The 25,269-nt window shown below is 44.9% G+C and overlaps 2 protein-coding genes across 4 annotated transcripts in view; both read right to left on the bottom strand.

Annotated features, from left to right (window-relative positions):
• Nucleotides 1-240: 240 nt before the first annotated feature.
• FAH (fumarylacetoacetate hydrolase) lies at nucleotides 241-16,451 on the bottom strand. Its single transcript, XM_068696402.1, has 14 exons — nucleotides 16,246-16,451; nucleotides 13,754-13,864; nucleotides 13,041-13,162; nucleotides 12,463-12,512; nucleotides 11,059-11,149; nucleotides 10,431-10,528; nucleotides 10,120-10,172; nucleotides 9,148-9,247; nucleotides 8,274-8,404; nucleotides 7,522-7,597; nucleotides 6,906-6,952; nucleotides 6,015-6,116; nucleotides 4,906-5,023; nucleotides 241-485 (listed from the first exon to the last, which is right to left on the bottom strand). The coding sequence occupies exons 1-14, from the start codon at nucleotides 16,324-16,326 to the stop codon at nucleotides 406-408; spliced, it is 1,260 nt and encodes a 419-aa protein (XP_068552503.1). The 5' UTR covers nucleotides 16,327-16,451; the 3' UTR covers nucleotides 241-405.
• Nucleotides 16,452-19,585: 3,134 nt separating this feature from the next.
• ZFAND6 (zinc finger AN1-type containing 6) overlaps nucleotides 19,586-25,269 on the bottom strand; it is a 37,483-nt gene continuing 31,799 nt past the window's right edge. For 2 of the 3 annotated variants that reach the window (XM_068696403.1, XM_068696405.1), the window contains 2 exons: nucleotides 21,146-21,259; nucleotides 19,586-20,529 (listed from right to left, as the gene is read on the bottom strand). In XM_068696403.1, coding sequence (XP_068552504.1) covers nucleotides 20,381-20,529; nucleotides 21,146-21,259 — 263 coding nt within the window. In that variant the 3' untranslated portion in view covers nucleotides 19,586-20,380. Of the gene's footprint in view, nucleotides 20,530-20,612; nucleotides 20,660-21,145; nucleotides 21,260-25,269 lie in introns of all 3 variants that reach the window. The other variant, XM_068696406.1, reaches the window with a different exon arrangement.

Genomic DNA, 25,269 nt, shown 5'->3' with positions numbered 1-25,269 from the left:
ACTCACCTTCATCAGAAGATGAACAGTGGAGAAACCAGAAGTCAGCATTCGATCTCTGCTGGTATCATCAACCCAGTGCTCTGAATATTTAAGTTTATTTGAAGTCCTTTTTATAGCTGCAATAAAAATATTAATACAGAAGAGATAAAAATCTCACTTTCTCTTTAAATCACCCTATTCTCATTCCAAGAACATTAAGCTAGCATTGAAAACCTTTTCTTACCACACCACAGAGCCACATTCATCTTGAAGGTATTTATTGATAATTAAAAACAGTAAGATTCCAATCACTCATATAAAAATAATAAATCTGAGTTAAGCAGCACGTCTGTTAGAGGTGGGGGGGGTTGGTCCTCCTTCTCCTCCTTCTTCTCTTCCTCCTCAGACACCACCTTACTGCAGTCATCACGGACCTGACACGGCTGGAAGGATTTTTCCTGAGCACTGGCCGAACCCCACACGGTAGCCACTGCCCTGGCAGTAACCTGGTGCCAGAAAAGAAGGGAGAGGTTGTGCTGTGAGGACAGCAGGGTTTTACCAAGAATGCACATGTATAAAGACACAGAGAGATCAAAAATGAGTGTAAGTATCCTCAGGTGGATATTTGAGGTTAAGAGTACAGCATTCTTAAAGTTTGACTGAGAAATAAAAACTTTCAGAAATGCAATGGTGGAAAAAAGTTCAAATAGATTGTTTAAAAAAAAAAATAAAAAGTGAAACACAGCAATATACAAGTTCAGTGAATATGATCAAGGAACAAACAAGATGTGCAATATTCCTGTTTTCAAACCCAACCTGCAGCATCATCAATCTAAACTGATTTGTGGCTGGCTCAGCCTTGCAATTACTAAAATAAACCTGGGTTCTCTCTCTCTAGCATTAGGCCATCGGGGTGCTTAGAACCAGAGGGATGGTCATTAAAAGCCCCCAAACAACAAGACCTAAATCAAGCAGCAATATTCCACAAGAAACTCAGTAACTAACACAAAATATCTGATTATCCTCTTGTGCAGACAGACACCGCAAGTGTGCTGGCTGCTGCTGAAGCTACTGGTCTGTGACGACATGTCCCACTGCAGGAGGGTGCAGACCGATGGGAGAGGTGACACGGTGACACAGGTGCCACTGCAGCCCTCACTGCCACGGGTCAACCCAGCATCCACAGCTCAGCTGCAGGGGAAGGAGGGGCACGGACACAGCGAGGGGCTCCGAGCCCATCTGGGAAGACTATTTTGGGAAGAAGCAGCCGAGGAGACCTACTGTAGCTCTCCGCTAGCAACAGCTGATCAAAGGAAGGACACAAGTGGCACATGCTGTGCTGATTTCATAGTTAGAGATGGGTTTCCTAAAATAATGGAATACATCATCTTCCCCGCCTGTGATAAAAGCCAGCTGCCTTTGAGAAGCTGGGAGGGACGTGAACACAACAGAGCTCAACCCCCGATCCCCACCCGCAAGGGGGTCAGAGGAGGAAAAGGAGAATGGGGTGGGCTCAGGCTGCAGCAGGACAGACCCTGCCAGCACCAGCCCACCAGCGCTGCTGCCACGGCCAGGCAGAGATGAAGTTTTCCCTAGGACAGCAGTGTCTGTAAGTACCTGTACAACATCCATCCCACAGACATCCTCCCAGTACCTGCTAGGCCATCCTCAATCCTCAACATTACCAGAGTAAGACGCTTGCTTTGAGGCTCAGCTCACTTTCCATTTTTCTCATCAGGCTCCATTGCCAGCTTTCCTTTGAGCACTGGCTTATTATTTCAGTCCAGTTTAGTTATCCCTGCTGTCAACTGTGATTTAGAGCAGCACCAAGGAGCGGCACATTTCACAAAGCCAGCTCTGTGCTGCCGGCAGTGTCGGCCAGAGCAGCGTGCCAAGGAGCTGCGGCGAGGGTTGTGCAGCCGGCTGCTGCACACCCTCAGCGAGCCACCGCTAACAGGGCTCCCTCCCCGGGATGTACTTTTTGGAACAGAGTATTTCTCTCATTTTGTGCAGTAGGGCACTGAAATGGTTCCCACGAGGGGAGAAGAGATGAAAGTGAGCAAAAACACGAAGTTGAAATGGGAGACTAGGAATTATGGGCTGGGCACTTGGCAAGAGCTAGTGGTGCTGCGTGGGGAGAGGATGCAATAGCAGCAGCCCTGCCTCAGGGGTGCCCTAAGGTGCTGGATCTGCCATACATCACTAAATAGGATCACGTCCCCAGCTGTCCCCGCAGGCAGTTGCAGCAGCACGTGGCTCTCGTGAATGGCGTGATGCCCCCATCACCACAAACTGCAGCTGGTTTGAAACAGCACAGCAGGCTGCTTGATGTGAGACCATCCTCCTGGGGCAGCGGTGCCTTCACCCAGGTTAACAGCAACGTCGTCATACAAAAAGGCATTTGGGATTCTTGCTCTGGGCACAAAGGTCAGCATGGGTCACAGTCTAGTCTCATTGTCCCTCAGCTGGACACCACATGCCCACAGCTCCCAAACTGCAAGGTGCTCATTGCAGATCAGGATGTCAGCATGGAACTCCAAAGAGACATTCATACACCTGTTCCCTATTTTAGGGTTGCTGGCATAGTTACTTGAGAGAGCCCTGCACCTCTAGAGGGCAATGGACAGCAGCATCAGACATCTACACACTGCAGCATGAATATACAAAGGCTTGTTTGAGGGCTGAAGTACGTCAGAGACACCAGGGACTCCCTGGTACCTCCATCTCCATCTCCCTCCAGTACATCTCAGTCTCCAGCTGTCTCAGCACCTTGCTTTGCAAAGCTGGCAGCACCTCACAGAAACTCAAACCCAGTATGGGGGCTGCCAAACAGGAGGCACCGGGGCTGCGGCCCCACTGGGACAGCTCACACAGCCATCACTGGCAGACTGGAATGCAGCCCTACTTATTTTTCTCCACAGAAAGGTCCTTGCTTTTTGTTAAAAATGTTTCTGAAAGAACAAGAATTTTTAGACTGCTTTGGCAAAATTCCTGAAAGTCTTGGCCAAGAATAGCCCATAACCACCACTCAGATCCATGTTGAGTGATAACTACAGCACAAAAAAAAAAAAGCTGTTTTCCAGCAAGGAGTTGTGTGGGAAAGTTTTGTGCATTTTGACTAGTTTCTAAAAGCTAAATCCAGCATGTGTCTGGCAGCCATTTACCCCCAGCTGGTTTGCAGTGTTCCTGGTTCCTATCACCTCCTGCCTCAATGGAGGGTCATCAGAGCCAGCCAAGCCCTGGCAAAGAGCTAGAACAGTGGGGCAGTGCTCTTCCAAAAGTTTAGCACAACATAACTCTGATATTTCACCCTAAAACAAACAAACAAACAAAACCCCAGCCATTCATCCAGCATATATACGCAGATGGGCAGGCCCAGTGGCCATTCCTGCGTGCAAACCCTCTTTTTCCTCATGCTGAATATCTTAAGAGGGGAAGTGCTGCAGATCCAGAGGTGTGTCTGGAGGGCTGACCTGACTGTGATGTGCACCTACATGCATGCTGCTGGTTTTTGTCACTTCATCCATTTCAGCATTGCCATGAACGCTGCTCCAACATGTGTCCTGCATAACTTCAGGTTCATGTTTTGCTTAGATGTGCTTCTGCTTTACCATGTTGGGCTTTCTCCAATTAAACACCTCTGCGGCAGAAACACAGCTAGGTGAAGGACCTTTGATTTTACCTGCATTAACTAGACCAGGCAATGATAGCTTGCAGCACATGCCACAATCTTATTTCGCCACTTGCATCCTGCTGTGAGGCTTAGTGTTGGCATCTGGATCACTGCCTGGGGAGTTAAAAAGCTTAAATGAAGATCCTAAGGGGTGTGAAGTAAATGCCTCGTAGTGCAGAAAGAAAACAAGTAGCCCATGCTTTCACAAACACCAGCACTAGGAGATGCAGGCATATGGCAATGCCTCTATGGACAAATCCCATCTATTCTTATTACCGTGTGGGCTGGATTAAGTAGGCAAAGACCTGTGGACACACACTACATCACACTTTCACGTCCTTCCAGTTACTGCATAGACGTTAGTCACTCACATTTTCTCTGGCCTACATCACATTTGTAAATGTTTTCTCATCACTTCAGAGCCAGGCGTGTTACTGGCTGGGTCTCAGAGTGGGAGCTGCTGGTGTACAAAATCCCACCAAAATTCTCTAAAAATTCAGTAGACAACATAGCAAGACGTTTGAATAAGTTTCACATGACTGTTGTTGTCAACTCTTTGCCACCTCAAAGCCGTAACGGGGTTGACAAGATGAGAGGAAAGGAAAAATAGATTTGTCTTGCACTGGACTGTGGATTAAAAAGAGGAGGGAGTTGGATTTGGATCACAAAAGGCCATGTTAGATTTCAATGCATAAAATCCTTAGTTTCTCAAAATGAAAATTAAAACCATGGCCCAGTATGAAAGAGTTCTCAAGTGCAGCCCTTTTCTGAGGGGACCTGGTCAGCTGTTCTAGCAGGCTTCATGCTACTTCCCACATACTGAATTTGCAACGCAATAAATTAGATATGCATATGTCATCAATGAAATATTATTTGCAAAATGACTTTTCAAGACTTGCCAAGCCTTGTAAACTTGGACCATGGTGGCAACAATACATCAGCTAATGCTAGTCCCAGGGTATTTTCACCCATAAAAGCAAACCTACCCCAACATCCCACTAACACTCACACACAGACATAGCGAGGTCATTCAATCATTTAACAAAACAAATAAACTAACCCAGAAAGCATTTATTACAGGGAAATTTCTGTCTGCCTCTTTTTACCTGGTGGTAGGTGGGATGGAAACAGCTGGGGCTGCACGGCAGGCACATGGAGCACAGCTTGTGTCCTGCCCAGGGGCTTGTGCCACTGCCATCAACATCTGGAAACATCTCTTAGGTACAGTGTAAGAGCAGGAGCTCGGCCATTACCTGTTAAAATGATTTCATCTCCATCCTGCAGGAATTTACGAGACTGTCCACTGCCAATGGGGATTTCTTTTGTCCCATTCCAAGACAGCTCCAGCATAGAGCCAAAGCTCTCAGGTTCCTGCAGCAAAAGTTAACAAATAAACAGCTCTTTAGCACCTGTCCCACTGCTAAGCTACTTGCCGCTGGAGGTAGATTCACAAATAAATAAAAATATAGAATGGGCTTCTGCTGTTGATTTGGTTCATTGATACTGTCTTATTGTTTTGCCTCCACATTTTATTTCCTTGCTCACTGTAAGCAGCCATGCCTTCCAGCCTTTATCTGCTCTGTATAAAATAGTCTTAAATCCTTTAAGAGAAGTTTGAGCCTGCTACAGAAAGAAGGGAAACAAATATAGGGCACTCCTGCAAATCCAGTGCTTTCATGTAGCCCGTGTTTCACAGTTTTATTTACATTTCGTTCTTCAGAAGAGCGAAGCTGGCAAAGGTTTGTACATCTTCAATGTCAATTTGCAGAGCAATGAGTTAGAGGAAGCAGAAAACACTTCAGAAGTGCTCAGAATGGAAGTACAGGTAACCCTGTCTGGAAACCACTTCCCCTGAAGCTGTCTTCCAGACAGTGTGAAGAGCATTTATCTTTGATGTTTCAGCAAGTGCCAATACCTTACTCAGATATTGCAACAACTGTCTGTACAAGGAGAATACTAGCTTGTGAAGTTAGGTCCATATATATAGTATTAGAAAATCTACAAGCTATACTCATGCACCTTTAATATTTTCTTTACAAATAATGATAATAATAATTTTAAAAAGCTGTATTTCATAAAGCAAAAACAAGCTCATGTGGATGCTTGTACACATAAATTAATTTGCATCTAGAGTTAAATAGTTCTTAGAGAAAGGAACATGGGAGAGATTAAAAACAACATCAAATGATTAAAAAACATCTCTCAGTGTGATTTTGGGGTTGCCAAACCATTAGCACAAAACGCCTAGGAAGCAACTGCAGGCATTTTCATGGCTGCTCAAACCAAATAGGACTTTGACCCAAAGCCCTGCTCAGTCGGTTTTGGGCTCCTGACCAGGTAGCTGTGGTATTTGAACACTCACGGGCCCACTGATGGTTCCTGATGCCAGGAGGTCACCAGGCCTGAGGTTGCACCCGTTGATCGAATGGTGAGCCAGCTGCTGCTTCATCGTCCAGTACATGTGCTGCAAGAGGGAGGAGGAGGCTAAAGCAATGAAAGGCAAACCTCTTGCATGCCTATGCACGAGGTATTGCATTCTCTGGATGATGTTGGTCAGACTGTCACTAAAGAAATTCCCTTATTTAACCTTCAGCAGCCTAAAAATAACATCCACAGCTACTCGGTTCTATATTTTTAATAGTTACTGTGGCCTGGTTGATTGCTTTCTAAATGATGACAAGGAGCTGTTATGTGCATATAAAATTCAGACTTTAACTTGCAATTTAGTCCCTTAAAATCTCTTTCAGTTAGATGTCAATTCTCCTTTTCTTTCTCTTTAAGGCCAGCACTGCTAACACAGGATCAATGGTCAGGCCCAGTAGGTTCACAGAAAAATCTCCTAATTGTTGATTTGCTGACTACTGATTTACTGATTAAGGTAATTGCTGTAGATGCACAGAACTACATGTGAATACAAAATTGCCTGAGACGTGCTGCAGCTGGTCCACACGCCCCCTGGCTTACCATGTCCCCATCAGCCCACGCTACCACAGCCACCACCCTGCCCATGCAGCACCCAGGATAGCCCTGGGTTTGCAGCTGTGAACACGTGGAAATTACCAGCTGTGACTGCGAGGCTCTCTTCCACCTTGGCACAGCTCTTCCACGTTGGCACAGCAAGAGGCAATTGCCTTTGCCTGAATCCTAAGCCGAGCAGCAGGAGGAGCTGTTCCCTTGCTCGGTGCTCGGGCACCAAAGTGGAGCTGATGGCATCAGCAAGATTTCCAGCAGAGGCAAGAGACTGAGGTCTTACCTTGAAATTGGATCTGCATATAGTAGTTGGCGTGCTCATTCCTTCTCCTGAGGAAAATAAAAAATAAGAAACAGGAAAACAACTCGTTTGTGTTGGATGACTGATGCTCGAGTCTTTTCATTTTACAGATGGATGACTCCTTTTATCATTGCGATCCCTTGCAGCAAAGAAGCAATAACATTTTCCATTCCCTTATGAAGGCCAGCATTTCACAGAAAACAAGCATGTGGCTGGCACCAGGGTAACATCAAGCTACCCATTTCCTCTACTACAGGAGCAGCAACTGGACCTCCTGCTCAGCAGGGCCATTAGCTGGGGGCTGTGCTGGGCTTAAATCTGACAGTCGTGGACAGCTGCTCATTCTGTGCCCTGCAGGCAGCCCCCGCAGGGACCCTCCTCCTCATGAGCTGCTCATCTGCAAGCCCCCGGTGGGCAGCATTCCCTCCTTGGTGCATCGCTGCATGGCCAACAGGGAGCACGAGGAGCTTCCTTCTTTCCCTGACAGAGGCAAAAAGGAGCACTGCAGAGCCGAGAGCAAATTGTCTGGTGTACCCGGTGGGTCCTGCAGTCCTTAATTGGCAATTTCAGCTTTATAACTTGCTCAGCTTTGCCGTACCTTTAATGGCAACAAAGAGATTGATGTCGAAGGTGTAGGGTTCTTCATCCCGAAGGTAGGGCAGTGGCTTGGGATCCTAATAACATATAAAAGGCATGTCAGTCTAAACAAGCAGAAAGGAAAAATTCCATGAGCCGTCCCGGTGACTTTGTTTATGCAGGCTGTGCTGCACGCCCCATTTACTTTACCACTATTACTGTTCAGATTATTGCTTTTCTTGCTCTCATGCACATGTTTTTAAAGACCTTTCTGAGCTGATGTGATATCCACAGATCCAAATTCCCTTTTTTTTGCACTTGGGCTCCAAAATCCCTCTCCATCACTCTGGTGTGGATGTTAATCCAAAACAAATATGGTGCTAGCACAACTTTGTTCTCTGCCTGCACAGAGAAGATGGCAAATTCTCTGTGAGACCTTCATTATCTTTTTCCATTTTAACGAAACGCCTACATAACACAGACAACTGGAAACGCTTGAACAAAGTGTTTTGGAATGAGTCCACTCTCTCTCTACTGCTTCTTGAATGTTAAGCACTACCAAGAAGCTCTCTGATCAGTTTATTTTCAAGATATTTTGAAGGAGACAATTTTTCTGCCCTGCTCAAGTAGGCAGGAAGGCAGTCAGGGTGCCATGTGGCCATGCCAGTGACATCAATCAGCATTTGACTCAAAGAGCTCAAGGTTTCTCTGTGTGTGTGGATGCAGGATCATGCTTGTAAACTCTCCAAAGTTTCAAGTCTTCCCCTTGCTAACCTGGACAGGATTGGGCAGCACAAATGGCATGAGAGCTTCCATGGTGACAACCCAAGGTGAGATGGTTGTGCCAAAGCTCTTGCTCAGGAATGGGCCCAGAGGAACATATTCCCATTTCTGGATGTCGCGAGCTAGGAAGGAAAAATTGAAAGCAATGCCATTTAACACAGTAATTGTTGTGAGCTTTCACACTGGTTGAAGACACAGACCTCTGCACAGCTACTGAACCAGCTGCATGGACTTGGAAATGTCACCACCACCCATTTCCAGCCATTGTGCCCAAACCTTGATTTAAATCCATCCCTTTCCAACCCTCAAACCAAATTTCTCAGACAGGCTAGATTAGGAAGAAAAGGCAGGGATAATTAAAGTAAGCCAGGCCATCCTCAGATAACCACATTTTCCTCCCCAGTTTAGTTAATGCTTTGACACCCAGCCAGGGGTCCATGCCAGTCATAGGGCTAATTTCACCTCGATAACAATGCTTTTGTCTGCTTAAATCTCTGAACAGAGAGAGGGATTTGTGATTGTCAAATCCTTTCCCTAATCCTGACACTGAAATCAATCCTCTGATGAAATCGCCGTCCTTAGGGCTGCTCCATCCCTGCTCAGAAGAAACTAGATAGATATTAGCTCCTTCATAAGTAAATAAATCTTCATTAGGCAGCAATCACTGGTTCTACTGATTGATCAAAGACAGATTTAGAAAGAGCTTGAGAAATGCAGGTAGTGTTTCATTTTGATCCCTTTCAACTATACCCAGTGATTTCAGTGCCCCCTAATCTGTTATTAAAAGACATCCTTTATCCATATCTAGGGTTTCCCACGGTGCTGTGATCCCCCCCTCCAGGCAGATGCCTGCAGTGCTGGTTACCGCTCCAGTCGTTCATAAGGACCATCCCAAAGATGTGCTCGTGGGCTCTGCTGATAGGGATTGGCTCCCCGTACTTGTTTCCAGGTCCCACAAAGAATGCCTGAAGTTAAAAAGCAAAGTGTTGATTAAGTTTCTGAAGTCAGAAATCTTTACCATACAGAGGGTTACATGTGTGAACAACCAAGGCTGGGCAGGACGTGATTCTGCATCATTTCCCAGACACAATTAGACAAGGAACGTAGCCTACTCCCTCTCTCACCCCCTCCTTAAGGCTGGCAGCTCTGAAGTGCTTGGGAGCGTTGTGTTGCCAAGAGCCAGCCATTAAACAAGGACCTGACTGCGCCAAAACATGGGAGTAAAATGGTCTTCCCTAATCACAATCCAGATGATATATATTGTATAAATTACAAGCAACAATCCTACAAAACTACAAAACAATCCTTTAGGACCAGGCTAAGCCACGAAATGCACCTCCCACAGATGTTTTGTTCCAACACACACAGCACAGGTTTACTCTTCCTAGCCAGGGCGAGGTGCTTGGATGGCACTCGCAGCAATTCCCGGCTTCCCCAGCTCTGGATTCACAGCACGGGCGGTCTGGGCTCCTAAAATCCCCCTGTCTGCTAAAGGATCCTGGCTGCAGGGCAAAGGCAACTGCTGGCCAGATAGCAGGCAGTGGTGCCTGATATGAAGAACATGCCGCATGCTTCCAGGTTGCTCGGGTCTGGCCAGACAAGCTGTTTCCAGCCTGAAAGCTCAATTAGCAAAGCACTGAATGAGCTAAAACACCCTCCAGCCATCAGACAGGAAGATTTCCATGACAGAACTCTTCGTTGCCTGCTACACAAAGGTATCAGATGAAATGAATGAATGGACCTCAAGACATTAATTTTAGAAGCAGCTGAATTTACCTTTTCTTTCCTTTCTTTAATGTTTCTCTATTACAATGGCAAGGCAAATAGCCTGTCTTACCATTTCTAACTCAATATCCAGACGCTTGCAAGCACCAAACACTGGAGGTTTATCTGTGGGCAGAAAGAAGAGTGCTTTATGAGAGGGAAGCAGACAGGGCAATGAAAGCATCATGCAGAAAAAAACGAAGCAGCTGATGCTGCCTGGCATGCAGACATAAGATGGATTTAGCTCTGGGCTTTCCTTTGCTCTCTGCCCTCACCCAGCCTGGGCATCCCAGACACTTGCTGCCTACTACTGGATGATGTGGGGGAAAAATAAAAGTTAAATAAGGAGTAAGAAGCCACATTTAAAGCCTGCCATGGACTCACCGTTGTCGGGTTTCATTTGTCCCACAGGTCTCCGGATGGGTGTCCCAGACACCACGACAGAAGATGCCCGGCCATGATAACCCACGGGTAAGTGCAGCCTTGTGAAAGAGCATCACGGAGCATGGGTTAGTTTGGGGAGCTTCACCACCCAGAGCAGCTTCTTGGGGCAGAGGCATCTCAGGGTGTGAAGTTTGAGGCCTGAGCTCTGATGGATGGGCACAAACAATTGCACCTTCCCTGCTCTGAGGTAAAGATGGGAACAAAATACAGTCCTGCAGCCATGTAGCTGTGCTTCTCTTGTGCCACTGCTCCCCTAAATTCCTCAGAGTTTAAACCCCGGTTTCTTGACGTGTGGCAAAACAATTTCTTAGGTGAATCTGCCCTTGAACCAGAGGTGTGCATTGCTATTGGTGCACCAGCACAGGCTGGGGAGATGGGGCTTTTGGTTCTTGGGAAATGGGGCTTTTGGTTCTCTTCTTGAGTTCTTGACACACTCACAAAGTTCACAGTTTCTTGTCCACTGTGAAATCAGTGTTTTGCTAAAATACCCAGACCATTAAAAATGTACATATACCGACAGAAGATTGTGTAAAACAAGGTGCCCCAGGGAACCACCTGTGTGACCCACCAGTTGGGCATCAGCGCGTTCTCCTTGCCCCGGAACATGATCCCGACGTTGGTGGCATGCTGGCGTGATGAATAGAAGTCGGTGTAATCTCCTGAATGGAAAAAACAAACAAACAAACAAACAAACACAAATGTGGATCAGCAGTGGGAAAGCCCATCATCTGCAGGGGCTAAAGCGCACGATACGTGACGCAAAGAGCAGGAGGGGATGCAGAGAGTGAAGCGGAGCCATTCAGCGTTTCACATGATTACTACGGGGCTGTGAGGAATAGCGTAAGGGTGGTGATTAATGTGGTTCGCCTGGAAAACGATGACAAAACCGGCTGGTTTTTTGGTTTCCAGCCCCCGGCGGCGAAGACAACCCAGGGGCTGGCGCGGGGCGGGCGGCTGCTGCCCTCTGCTGCCGCCGCTGCGAGCAGCTCGGCGGCCTGGCGCTCGTTTGCAGCCTCGCTGTGTTAATTTGCAGCCTCGTTGCATTATTTTGCAGCCTCGCTGTGTTATCTCGCAGCCCCAGCAGGGGATACAGGCAGTGCTCGCTCTCGGTACAAGCAGGACTGGAGCACAAGGATATAAACGCTGCGGGAAGCTAAATAACGCGCAGCTGCAGGGTGCTGGCAGGGGGGGATATTGCCAGGGTCGTGCTCTCACTAGCAGCATGCACGGGGTCTGCAATTCTTCACCGAGCTGTCTGCTGGGGAAGCATGGACGTATTCAGCCCAGCACTTTTTGCAGAAGGTGTCACGGTTCCTGCAGGGGAAGGCTGGCTGTCCCACAGCCCCGCTGTGCCCCGCGTGAGCCAAAAGGATCTTGGAGCAGTGCTTGGAAGGGGAATGGGCAAGTTCACGCAATCCTGGGCTAGTCACATCTCTCCAGTGATTTTGGTTGAGCTGGTTTTGATTCAAATATAAATTTCTGTCAAAACCACGAAGATGCTTCTCACTCCAAAACAGTCCGCAGCCTGATGTGGGCTGGGATGCAGGGTAACGGCCTGGTGGCGGGGACTCATGCTTGTTTATGAGGCTGTGCCTGAGTAAAATTTTGTAAAATCTGGATTATTTTCTGATGACAAATGGGGACAATGTTTGAAATCGAACTTGTGTTTCCTGCCTGGCTCTAATCACAAAGGTGATGCAAATCTGATGACAAGAGTTTTGCAGCACCAGACAACCCTGATTTAGTGAAAATCCAGGAATTTTCTGGCTGCTGTTGAGCTTCCCTGGGCTTTTCTACTCCTGTGCTGCAGACAGCAGCTACCATTCATTGCATACAATAATCTACTTCTGGCTCCTACCAAGCCTGCTCCCTGTTGCAGCTAGGATCTGTCTGAGTAATCTGGACATAAAGCAGCTCCTCTGGCCAAGAGCAAAGGGCAGCACCGAGCAGCCGGCGGCTCCGGGAGGCTTACCGATGTGTGCTGGCAGGTGCATGGTAGCAGAAGCCTGAGGTACAAATGCTCTGAAATGAAAGACAAAGACTTCAGCTCTCTGCAAGTTGAGGCTCTCACCCTGAAGTGGTTTACAAGCACGTAAGGGACTGAGCGTTTCTCTCGAGCAGCTCAATCTTCAATTTGCTTTGCCAAACCTTGCAGTGATTCCTTTCTAGTTTGGGGTATGCAGGAAAATTTAGACTGCACAGGCTGCTGCTGCTGAGAGGGTTATGACCAGAAGCAGGGCAGGTGGGGGAGGCACGGACCAGAGGCTTCGAGGCTACCTCCCGCGTGGAGGCCATGGTTGCCACGCTGTGTGTGGAGCCCCAGGTGTCCCCAGAGCCCAGCTCGTCCCTCTGTAGGGATGCAGCAGATCCGGGCACACCCCAGGGCGTAATCTCCATGTTCCCAAACAGGGGTTTACGCCCCGGATCTGCGGGCGGTGAGAGGATTAACCAGCAACATAACAAGGAGTGGGCAGCTCTTGGCAAGCCCCAACGCTGGGTTAAATCCCCCTCAGATGGCGTGTGGCCACCTCAGGCCTGGTGCTCGCTCACCGTTTCCTCAGGCCCGCGTTGTCCCGCAGCGTTGGCTCAGTGGCCGACAGCAGAGTCTGCAGCAGGGCCCGGGCTTCCCTCCAGGCCGCGGGGCCCAGCCCCATGAAGGCGTTGAGGGTGGGCTGTGGGGTGACAGAGAGGAGGGGGAGGCAGATAGCAGACTGTGCCTCGCTTCATAAAAACACCCTTCGGGTCCCAAATCCCCTGCTGCCCTGGCTGCCTCCACAGTGATGGGTTCTCCCTCAGAGCAGAGCACAACTGATGGCACAAGCCCATGTTCCCTGTGAGGGGAAATTTGCCCGAAATTTGGGCTCTGCCACAGAGGCATGCCCCCCAGCACCAAACCCTGGGAAATTTGGATTCCTGTTTCTGCTTTGGACTCAAATCCGAAGTTTCAAAAGGGAAGCTGCTAGTGCCGCTATGTGCTGTGCTAACCAACCTGATGGAAAAGGCCTTAAGGTGGTCTGAAATATTTTGCTAATTTTGGATGTTTCTTTCTCACCCCTCCATGTCACCCAAAAATTAGGCAGCATTGCTTCATCGTGCTGCTCTTTGACAGTTACACCAGGCTAAAACTGGCCCAACAGAGCTTCAGTGCTGAGTAAAAGCCACCATGTCCAGTTCATGGCATACATCTCATCGCTCATTGCTAACAACTCTCATGAATATATCTAAAACACATGCAAAAAGCCAAACAAGAAACTGATAAATACCTGCTCAAAGACATGCTGGTGTTTGGCAAGAGCTGGTCCATTGAACAGATGCTTAATGACGCTGAGATCCAAAATCTGGTCTCCAATCGCTACCCCAATCCTGTGCCGAGGCTGCAAAGCGGTGAGAGCAGGGGGAAGAGAAGAAGAATTTATGCTTGCACCCAAAAATCCTCCAAAGAGGGCATGGGGGAACGCAGCGGTCACAGGGAGCTGGATCCATCAGGGCCAGCAGCTCAATGTCACAGCCGTTTACTACTGACAGCTAGCAGAAAAGGCTGGCTGATGAAAAACATTAAAGCTTGGAGGCAGAGCATCCTCACAGACTCCTCCCAGACTTGCAGGGATGGAAGAGCACATTCCCCTCATCATGGCCTTTTGGGGGAAGGAGAGGTAAATGAAGAGGTTTCTTTCCCTGCTCCAGAAGTATTTGCCTGTTCCCCATTAATGACAAATGTTTCAGAATGAGTTCACGTATTTGAAATAGGTTGTGAGGTGGGAAGATGCTATTTCTCCTTCAGGTGGGGACCTGCAGCATAGATGCACAATGGGCACGAAGGATTGATCTCATCCCTGTGTGTGTATTATTAGAAAGAAATTGGTGTTTCTACACTCCAGCTCCCCCTGAGCTGAGGAAAGGTGCTCTGTGCTCCACTGCTGTGCATCTTGCTCGGCCACGTTATCCCTGCATAAGGTCGAAGGAGGTTACTCTGCCTGGAGCAACCTCATAGCACGCCAGCAGTCCACCACCTGAAGGCAAACCCTGGTGTAGATCCTGGTGTAGGAAGAGCTTCCCGTGCATATGGGAGATTGCTGTGGATGCATTTGCCTGCCAGATGCACGCAGACAAACAAAGACCGCGTTCATTTGCTGCAGTCCTCGAAGGGCCCGCGCCAGGCGCGTGCTGAGCCTGCGGTGCCGGAGCAGTGCAGACTGTCCCAATGCAGCTCTGCCACAGCTGGGTGGAAATTATAGAAACACTGCTGCGTTCAAAGACAAAATTTCAATTATTCATGCCTTTAAGCAAGTAGAGACTAACTGGTCACAGTCATTATGAAAAGTAGATTAACGAAATGGGAAAATCATCGATGAAAATCCATGCTATTAAACCTGTTTGTTAGTCTTTAATTTCTAAGCAAGTTTCCAAATGTGATAATAAGTATTTATTCAGCAAACATTCCTGCAGAAAACTCTAAAGGTCACATCAGGTTAATTTGTAACTGGGATAGACAGGAATTACATCGACTGCTTTAACTTGAAATCACTGGAACATTGTGCCACTTTTAAAACGTTATTTTCCCAAATAATTTCTGCCTTTTAATAAGATCTTGGCAAAGATGTTTTCTTCAGCAAACAGTCACTGGCGAAAGTGGAAAAATAATCCAAACTTGTTAGATAACAACACACGCATCTAGGAAGAGATTAAATGAACCATCTCGTTTTATCTTGGGAAAATACCAGATCAGAAAACACAATCTTTGGGCTTAAATTCTTTTTTGAACCTGTATTGATAAGTGGAGACAGCAGCAAGCAGGAGATAATAACAAAGTTTCAGTTCACAATCCTCTAGCTTTTCCTTCCCAGAAATCACTCTCTTCTCCAGGGCACATTTCAGTGGCTCTGGCAGGTTGGGTGTCTGCAAGTCTGAGGTCAGCAGTCAGCCTAACTGGGCTCAGCACGTAGGAACTGGGAGCCACCTTCTTTGGAAAAGGCTGAGCCACGTTTTCTTACGTGATGGATAAAATACAAGGCCTGAATCTGGCTCAAGATGTAGCCTTTGGGCATAGCAGTTAGGACTTTCGCACATTTAACACATTGCTGCAGTGCTTACGCCCAATAAACCACAACTGGTCAGCTGCAGAGATGGAAATGACACAGTTTGTGCCCTGCTTAATGCTTCTGCACCCAGCTCTACCAAACTGATGAAGAGCAGGCTCTTAAAAGAAAACAGAACAAGGCACTCACTTGAAAATACAGCTATTTCAGGACAGAATTCATTTTCCCCCTATGCTAGTTCATATTGTGCAAACAGGACTGGATGCTACAGAGTTAATGGCAGATGAAATCGGTATTTAATGTGGCTTCTTGAGGGTGAAGGTGTAATTATACCCAGTCACAAAGAGAATGAGGAATTGAGTTCAAAAAAAAGTCAGTGCAAACAGTGATGTGAAAGGATCAGATTTAATGATTTTACAAAAACAAACAAAACCCCAACAGTCAAAACCACATAAAAACTCTAGGATGTATTAGCTAAAACACTCGTCGGGAGTACTAGCACTTTCCCTTTCTTTTCCATAGTTTCAAGGAAGCTGTCATAAAAATAACCACATTAAGCAAAAAGACAACGTGCCAGCTACTGCTCTCAAACCAGGAAGCCTGCACCCATGTCCCAGCCTGTGAAGTTTTTCCTTATCCCACGCTGCTGGGAATTTCTCCTCTTATTCATAGGCTCCGAACAATTACAACAGCCCAGTGCAACGCATGTTGTTACTCACCTCCTCCTTCGTGGAGAAAACACCATAGGGGAGATTTTGGAGAGGAAAATCTGAGTCCTTGTCTACCTGGATGAAAGACATGCTGAGTGCCAGCAGTCCCTGCTTACGAACCTGTCAGGCTGCTGTGCTCCTACCTGGAAGGAAGAACCTCTCCAGATGTCGCCAAGGGGAGCACAGAAGCACCAAATCCCACCCTCCGTCCTCGGCCCCAAACCAATCGCAGCCCCGTCTCCATCCCACCCCTCTGCCTGCTCCTGCTGGCAGCCGCCGCGGTTAATTAGTGCCAGAGGTTTGCGTGAGTCAGCAGCTGGTAACTGTTCCTGGCGAGAAACAGGCTCTTCCTGCTTGATAAACCCTTCCGTGAAACCAGGGCCGCCTTTTACTGGCTGCATCCTTGCGGGTGGCCGAATCCCAGCAGATGGCTCCAGCCGGCGTGGTCAGAGCAGGGCCACGCTGCTGGTTTGCTTCCCGTGGGTTGCGTACCTGCCAGGGCGACGACGAGATGATGATGCCCACGTCAGATGGAGCAGGTCTTCTCCCAGGAGCACTGCAACCCTGAGAAAGTTGCACAACTTGCACCTGAAACCGCACTTCACGTGCGTAGCAGTTTTGTAATGCAGCACCTGAGCCCTATTTTCCCCAGATAGCCCCAATTGCTTAAAAACATGTACAAACAACAAAAAAAGAACAGGGAGATTTTTGCCTTTCTCTGCTCCCAGCCCCAGCTTTTTCCTACCCACAGGACATCCATATTCAGGAAAAGTAGAAACCAATGAGGAAATATCTGTAGAATTAAAACTAAATAGCAAAGACCACCCCTTTTTCAATAAAAAGTTAGATGGCTTGTGACTGCCAAGCCAAAGAACTGAGTCGCTGCTCAACTTTTTAATTTTTTTTTATTTTTTGGCAGAGAAGACTCATTAGAAGAAACACAGCAAGCTGTAGAGCCAGATATTCAGTGTAAGATGACACAACACCATTGACAACCACCCATCTGTGACAGCTCTTCCCTCGTGGAGAAGAAAGCTCACATGGTGCTGTCTGGCATGGGGTCTTATTTAAAACAATACAATTCCTAGCACTGACTCCTGTAAAATTTCCTGTAGGCAAATTCAGTACCTTAGGTGCAACTCCATTCCAATGATTGTTTAAAATGTTTAACACAATGAAGAGGTTTTGTGCCAAGCTTATAGGAACTGTGCATACAACCCTACTCCAAACAAGACCTTGGAAGTATGTACCAAACATTGCGTGCATCTTGAAAAAACAGATTTATTCAAGTGTTTTGTGGTGCTGTGAATACGCTGGTATTAATTAAAGTGTTCATCTGCTAACCTCAAGCTGATGACAAAATATAAAGCATTACTGGTTATCCAGATTGAGAGGCAGATCAACCACCATGATAACGTGGAGCTAATGCCAAAGCAAACAAAGATGACACAACTCTTATTGTTAGGGAAAGAAGGATTTCCAGTCCAAATGCAAGCTTATTGAAAGATATGGTCCTGATATATATTCTTAACTCCTATCTGCATAAACCAGGCCACAAAGGTTTTTAGGTTGCTTTGAGAATGATGTGTAGAAACAGAATTGCCTAATACTGACCTAGGCCGAGTACTGCCACCACACAGCAAGTCAAGTTTCCTCTTGGCACAGTCACATTTCCTACCATACAATCAAGGGCCAGAAGAGTTGTTGCTTCACAGCAGGCAGTGGTAAAGAGATTACGTGAATTCCAAGGGCAGCCGCTTTCCTACCCTTCCTTCTTCCAGTCTCTCAGATAGCAGAACTTACAAAGCTCAATTCTTTTTCCTCCACTGTTAAACCTACAGCATCTTCTCTGCTTAGTCCAGAAGTGTCACTGTCAGATGAAAGGCAGACTAGAGGGGCATGTATGAAAAAGACACTTTTAGGAAGAGAGACCAGAAACAGTGAATAGAGAAGAAATCAAACTGAGAAGGAAAGCAGAGACAGCCATGAAAGAAGATGCTGCTGCTCTTCCCTTGTCTGTGCTAGGTCAGAGAAAATTTAGCAAATGCTGTGAGGAACTGTAAGATCTTTGACCCATAGGAGCAGACCATTACTGAAACTTGCTGGAGTTATTTATACCCTCCTTTACTATTAAAAAAAACCCACACATGTGTTCCATAAATTGTGATTAAACCATTTTTGCAAGCTCAAGATAGTTCATTATTATTGGGTCTTGCAAATCACTTTCCATAGCTATCTGATAGAGAAAGCTCCTTCTGCTGTGTAGTGTTTATATGCTGAATGTAGTGCTTTATCTACTAATTGCCAGCCATAGCTTTTAAAGAGCATTCAGAATTTTAAAGGATGCAGTCAGCTTTGATTAAAAATTTAACATTTTAAATAAAGCCATGCAATCTCATTTATTTCACAAATGCTCAAAAGCAGCAGGCAAGTCACCAAAGTGAAGTTTCAACTTGGGATCAGTACCATCTGGAGAGGAATTGGTTTTACTTTAGCGTACTGTTATGTTCTGTGATAAGCAACCCTGGCTGAATTTACTGTGCTACTACACAAACCACTCAACCTTTGTCATATGGATGACCAGGATGGATGAATAGTTGAGGCACTGACTCTGATCTGAGAAAACAGGCAGTCGTAACTAAAAGGAAATTAATGAATACCCCTGACAAAATCATAAAAAAAATACCCTCTACCCCCCCAAGAGGATTACTTACAAGCCTGTAGATCCACTAAGGAGCGTAGGGACGGTGATTGTGCAGTGTTCAGTGTTGAAACCTACAGATTTCAAACCTCAAAAGAACAGCTCACCAGAGAAACTGTCTCAGGAACCATTCATTCTCTCACCCATCTTCATCTTCAAGGAAGTTTGGGCAGTGCTTCGTCAGACAGTGGATCACAAACCCCACAGCAATATCACTTAGGACCATAGTCACACACGCATGGATCCACAGCCTAATCACTGACTTAAAGCTGGAGACATTTGCTCTTGTAGGCACGTCCCCAGCTAAAGTTCATTGTCAGACATGAGTGACACTGCAAAGGAAGTGCAAAGAACTCCCTGTGCAGTATGGATCAATATACAAGGTAGAAGCAACTGCATACATCTGAATAGCACTGCATACCAAAGTATACAAGATAGAAAGCTTCTGGAAATCAGAGTCTTACCTGTAGTTACAAGTGAATAAGTAAAAAGTTCTCTCTATATATATAAACCAGAACTTAGCTGGCATTGGATTAGGTACAGCCTATGGATCAATGCATTGTAAGTAAAGGAAACACCAGTGGAAGGTCCCATGAAAATAAAGCAGGAAAAATCCAGATGACAGATGCTAGTGACAGCCACAGGGGCTCAATTTTTTTTTTTTTTTAATTTTATTTAATCAAAGTTAAGACGTGGATAAACATAAATACAGCACAGGTACTTCAGATCATTCTTCATATTTGTGTACAGACAGACTGATGGATGTAATCCCAATGAAACCTGCAGTCAGTGATGTGCATACAGCCTTCCCCCCATACACACAAAAACAAAAACCAATTTAAAAAAAACCACACAGACAATCTCAGCACACGCTCTCATTACAAATGATTCATACATAAATAGGTAGAGGGTGCAAACAAGCTAATATGCGAACATGTATAACCTCTCGTTAATGGGGAAAAAAACAGAAGCAGCCATAATGATTAAAATACATTCAGTTACTGATAACTAGTTGTGCCATACAAGGCATTATCAAAAAAAGGAAATTGTGCTGCAGAGAAAAGCTATATACAACAAGAAAATAAACTGCAAAGTTAACGCATGCATGTTTTAACCTGGAAAAGCACAGCCCTCCAATATTTTCTCCATGTTTGTTATAAAAGCCCTCTGCACTCAACTAAAATTAAAATGATCTTAAAGGATAATACTTGTAAAGTTTTACTTAAGTCTTTAGCCACAGAAAACTGCAATGAAAATAAATGTTCAGTCATTTTCAAAAAAAAAACAGAAACAAAAACAAAATCTATTCATCTGATGACATGCATGATTAAAAGGTCTAGGCAAGATACACTGCTCTACATTCCTGATGACTAAGGAAAAAAGCTCAAGTCAATTTAATCTGCAGATGGTCAAAGGATTTTGTATTCCAGCAGAAGCAGCAGTTCAGATCTTCTGGATCTTTTCCCCAACAACTACAGGATTCTCTTTTCTGATTTTCTCAGCAGCATCAGCTTTATAATTGTAAGAGCAACTGTGTACATCTGAATAGCGGTGCATACCACAGTAAACGTTTCCACACCGACACTCGAACCCTGTGGACACAAATATTAGTTTAGACATTTCAACATTCTTAATTAGACTGGCTTGTTTTTAAATCCTGAATGTGTTCACTCACTATCAATAAATCTCAGTCACCAGTGTCAATCAGCCAAAGAGCCTCTGCTGCAGAAAGCATAAGAATCACAAACAATATATTTAAGCAATTACAGTAAGATTTGACTTGACCATCCCCTCCTATCATGATATACTAGTACAACACACTTTTGGAGACCTCCTGCTCATTTAATTTGCTAATCTTCACCCCAAAGAACTCAAGCTCCTCGGGCCCTTTCACTGAACCACTGCAAAAGGTGGTTAGCAAAGGGCAGCAAACATCAGCCAATTCCTCAGCTATGCAGACTTCAAAGGGGCAATATTTGGAATTATAAATTTCACTAGGAAAAAAAAAGGAAGCTGAAAAACAAAATGCATATATGAAAGACTAAACCTAGTGCAAGCCAGCTGAAAACACCTTTGCCCAATTTTTATTTCAAATTTACAGCATCAAGAGATGTCCAAGCCCCATTTTTGCCCTAAGAGAAGACCCTTTCAAAGGTCCAAAGCCTACATCTCCTTTTCAGAAAGAGAAGTAAAATTGGTATTTCTTACCAGTAAGTCCAACCTTCTTCCTGCACATGAAACAGCGATTCTTTTTCTGTTTTGGTTTGTCAAGTGACTTGTCTTGTTCTTCAGGTGTAGGCTCTGCGTTCTCTGACACTGAAGCTAATATTAAAAAGTTGATGAGAACAGTGGAAAAGCATCTCTCTCTCTCTCTCCCTAACCCCTCTTTAAGTCATATGATAAAACTAAATCCCACATTGTAAATTTAGGCTCTGGGGTTAGCAATTTTGCTGCAACTTCCATGTCTGAAGTATAACGTACTCACAGCACTGGTACTGGAACTCCTTCCCTCCGAACCTTCAACCTAATTCATGGAGAGAATTCACTGAACACTCATACAAAACCCACAGTACAATACCATAAAGGAAAAAAATTGATGTCCATCCCTTTATACATCAGAATAAATAAAAATTAGATTTGAGATTCAGTGTTACCAAATTTTGGAAGAAAATGAACATCCAACACCAAGTGTTTCCTATGTGTGCTACTGGTCTGTTTCTTAAGATCTGCTTATAAAAAGTATAAGAAGCTTTGCATATTATTAGGATTGGTTCAGAAAAACATTCCCTTCCAAATGCTGAAGCAACGTTATTTTTTGCTGAAGGCTGCAATACTGAAGCCATACAATGTGCAGTGTTTCAGAACAGTCTCTACTACTGTGATGCTGCTGCTCATGTACACCTGGAGAAAGCCTACACAAGGGCTCGTCACTAATTACAGATAAAATACTAATAGCCAAAGATGCACAGAAATATAAGGGGAAGTACACTACCCTGAAACTCAGGAGGTAGGTAAACGCCTATCTCATTTTAAAGAGATTTGCTGGGACAACCTTCAGACTACCTTTATATTTTGCCATGTCTGAAAGGGACAGCTTACATGGAAGATTATAAACAAGTAATTGTAGTATTTGCCTTACCTAGGTAAAAATAGATATTGGCTGGTTTTCCTCAAGTATTTGCACATTCCTTACATTACAAAACAGAAATAGAAACCAGAAAAAAAAACAACACTTAATTCCAAGAAGCGCTAAGATCCGAGCTCTGCCAAGCAGCTATTGCTGTATGACAGCAGGACGAGTTTCTAGTAAGGTACACACAAGCTAGGAGTATTTGCAGCAAAAGAGGGAAAGAACAAAAGCAAGCTCCAGCTCAGAGGAGCATCAGTGGGAGCAGAACTAGAACCATTGCGGTAAAGAATAAAATACAGCAGCAAGCTCAGACATTTGTCAGGAAATAGCTGCAGGCATCTCTGTGCAGCTGGACTTTTGTTAGGCACAGGCTGTCAGATGCATCGAGGACCTTGCTAGTTCTGTGCCAGTTGACAGTGACTCTGCTCCATAATCCAGGTGGTTTTTGCTCTCCCCTCTCCTCGTGCTACTATTTCATTTTTTTTGCAGGTAAGAGGGTGGTTAAGGAAGTAGCACTTTGTCTTTTTGTATTGTATCAAAACATGGTAGAGACAACAACAGCTAGAAAAATATCTGAACAGCAGAGACTTTGCACAAGCGGGTAGCATATTTCAAATGTTACAATGGCAAGGACAGGCTATTAAACCATTTTAAAATCACCATCTATGTCGCAAGCAGCAGCTTTCTTTTCCTGAAATTTATAAAATAATAGTTTGCAAGTGACTTTACATGGCTGTTAAAGGGCAAACATGTGAGTGGACAGATAACATTAAAAGGTTTGCAATATAAGTATAAATGCATTAAGGATCAAAAGATGTGAGGTAAGTATCAGAAGAAGTAAGAGTTACTGAAATGAACTCTTGCCATATTATATGGAACAGACATTCCTATGTTCATTAATTTGTTAAGAAAGCTTTATGCCATAAATTGGCATTTAGGAGCTAAAACTCTCAGGCTTGCATTTCCTCTTGCAGCAAGATCCAGTTATTTCAATATAAGTTTTACAGAAAGCCTTTAACTGTTAGCCAGATTTAGGAAAAACTGGCACTGTTCCCTGCATAACAAGGCTCTAATACATACATAGATCTTCTTTGTGCATATGAAATCTCACACTAAAAAAGGTTTAAAAATATTTAAGGGCTGCTGCTTTCTGTGGAACCGAGTGGGAAGATTTTTCTACTGCTGCCACGAGTCATTTTGTACCTACTGTAGTAACCATAAATTTTAGATCCGTTTGCTTTTCCATGGAAGCCAGAGATTTAACTCAAAATTCTCTTTGATAATTATAGATGTCCTGGCTACTAAACCACCTTTAGATAACAAGGCACAAGTGCTTAGTGCTCCATCTATAAACTAAACACGATGAACACAATAGAAAAAAAAGCCAGGTAAAGTGCAATACCACCCTGCTTGGAGCTCGCAGGAAATATGTTGCAACCACTCCCAGCTGCTGTACTTTGTCTGGATTCCAGGATGCTGCTGCCTGTGTTGCTTGAACCGGTTCCCTCCCTTCCCCCAGCCCCAGCTCTGCCTTTAGCTAGAGAACAGAAGCACTGGCAGTACCAGTACAAGCTGCCAACTAACCGAAAAAGAATAAAGCATGAAGAAACACTCATTTTTCTGCAGGTGACAAGTTGGCCTGCCTGCTAGACGTTCCTTGTTTTACAGAACATGTTCCTAGCTGATCAAAACAACCAGAGCCTGGATTTCCTCCTAGAGGCAGAAGCTTTTGCTACTGCTTTGCTTGTGCCAAGCTTGCTTGAACTTCAACATACTCTGACTGACCATGAAAACAGCACCTAGGAGATGAAGCACGCTTCAGTCCTTGTATCCCTGCAGGCTCAACACAGAACCGAGCACATTTGTTGCAAAGCTCCTGACATTTCTTCTGTTCTCTTCTCTCCCCCTGCTCTGGATGCTTTATGTTTGTTGCCTCTCTATTACCAGGCAGAGTTTCTGAAAGAAAAAGGTCATTCCCACAGGAAGGGGACTAACAGCTATATTTACCTTTTAAGTGCATTTCATCAAACCTAGAAAGAAGAACACAGTCTCCTCCAAATGAATGCAATACTTAAGGTTAACCCTAACCAGAAGATCACTACTAACATTTTGACAACAAACTGAAATAATCAACCTAAAATACACTGCACGTACAAAAAGATAACAGTAGGATATTGGTGCATTCCAGTTTTGTGGTGGGTTTTTTGTTTGCATTTTTCCACCCACGTGAGCTAAACAGTGCAGAGGGATTGTTTCAGTCTCAGATTAAAGACGGGACAAAAGGAGAAATCAACTTTCTTACACCACTTGCACTTCACACTAAGTTTCTATGCAGTTTAGAAAGGCTTGCTTCCTAAATTATATCCACTTGGATCAGACCAACATTTCACTAGCACAGACAAAATACTTCTTTGAAAGCTGTGTAAAAAATGCAAGCACATTCCCCTAGTTTTCCTCAGAAACCTTTCACCTACACTCTTTTGAACTACTTCACTCCCCCTTAAAATTTCCATTATTGCAGTTAAACTAAAACTAGCAGCTGAAAAAAGCATCCAGCATCCTCTAACTTCTCAAACTGTTACCAAACAACCTGTTACAACTTACAATGTAGGGAAAAGAGTTTCCCCTCCTCATCCCATACTTTTCATCTTGAACCTACAAGCGAAGACGAGAAAGATAAAGTCCAGCAGGTATTATGGAAACGAAAAAAGACTGGATTCAAATTCAGTTCTTTCAGCCAAGGACTGATAGCTGGTAGCTCCAGCTTTTCCTTGAGGTGAAACTCTTCAGATGTCAAAGCATCTGAGAAACTATCAGAGAACCCAAGCTTCCTTTATCTGACCCCCAACTGCCTCTGAACTGCTGCAGATCTTACGCAAACTGGGAAAGCAAACCTTACTTCCAAAACTGAAAGCTACATTTATATTCCATCATAAGGCTGGGGTTTCCCCTGATTTATTTTTTTTATGGAATAAAACTGTGTGTAGAATTTTACATTTGAAAGATGTGGGGTACGCCAAGTTTTCACTGATATTCTACAGGAGAAACTCTCTAATAATAATAGAAAGTGAGGCTAAAAGTGATAAATGTTTTGTGACAAGAGGTAAAACACGAAAGATCAGTTACTCTCTTAGAAACCTGGAGAGGAAGATAAAAATGAAAGACTGGTAAGAGCAAAACTAGTATATGAAAAGAAAAAATA

This window comes from Anas acuta, chromosome 12 (assembly GCF_963932015.1).
Source record: "Anas acuta chromosome 12, bAnaAcu1.1, whole genome shotgun sequence".
NCBI classification, from domain to species: Eukaryota; Metazoa; Chordata; class Aves; order Anseriformes; family Anatidae; genus Anas; species Anas acuta.
The sequence above is the reverse complement of the archived record's forward strand: the minus strand, read 5'-3'. Positions and strand labels throughout refer to the sequence as shown.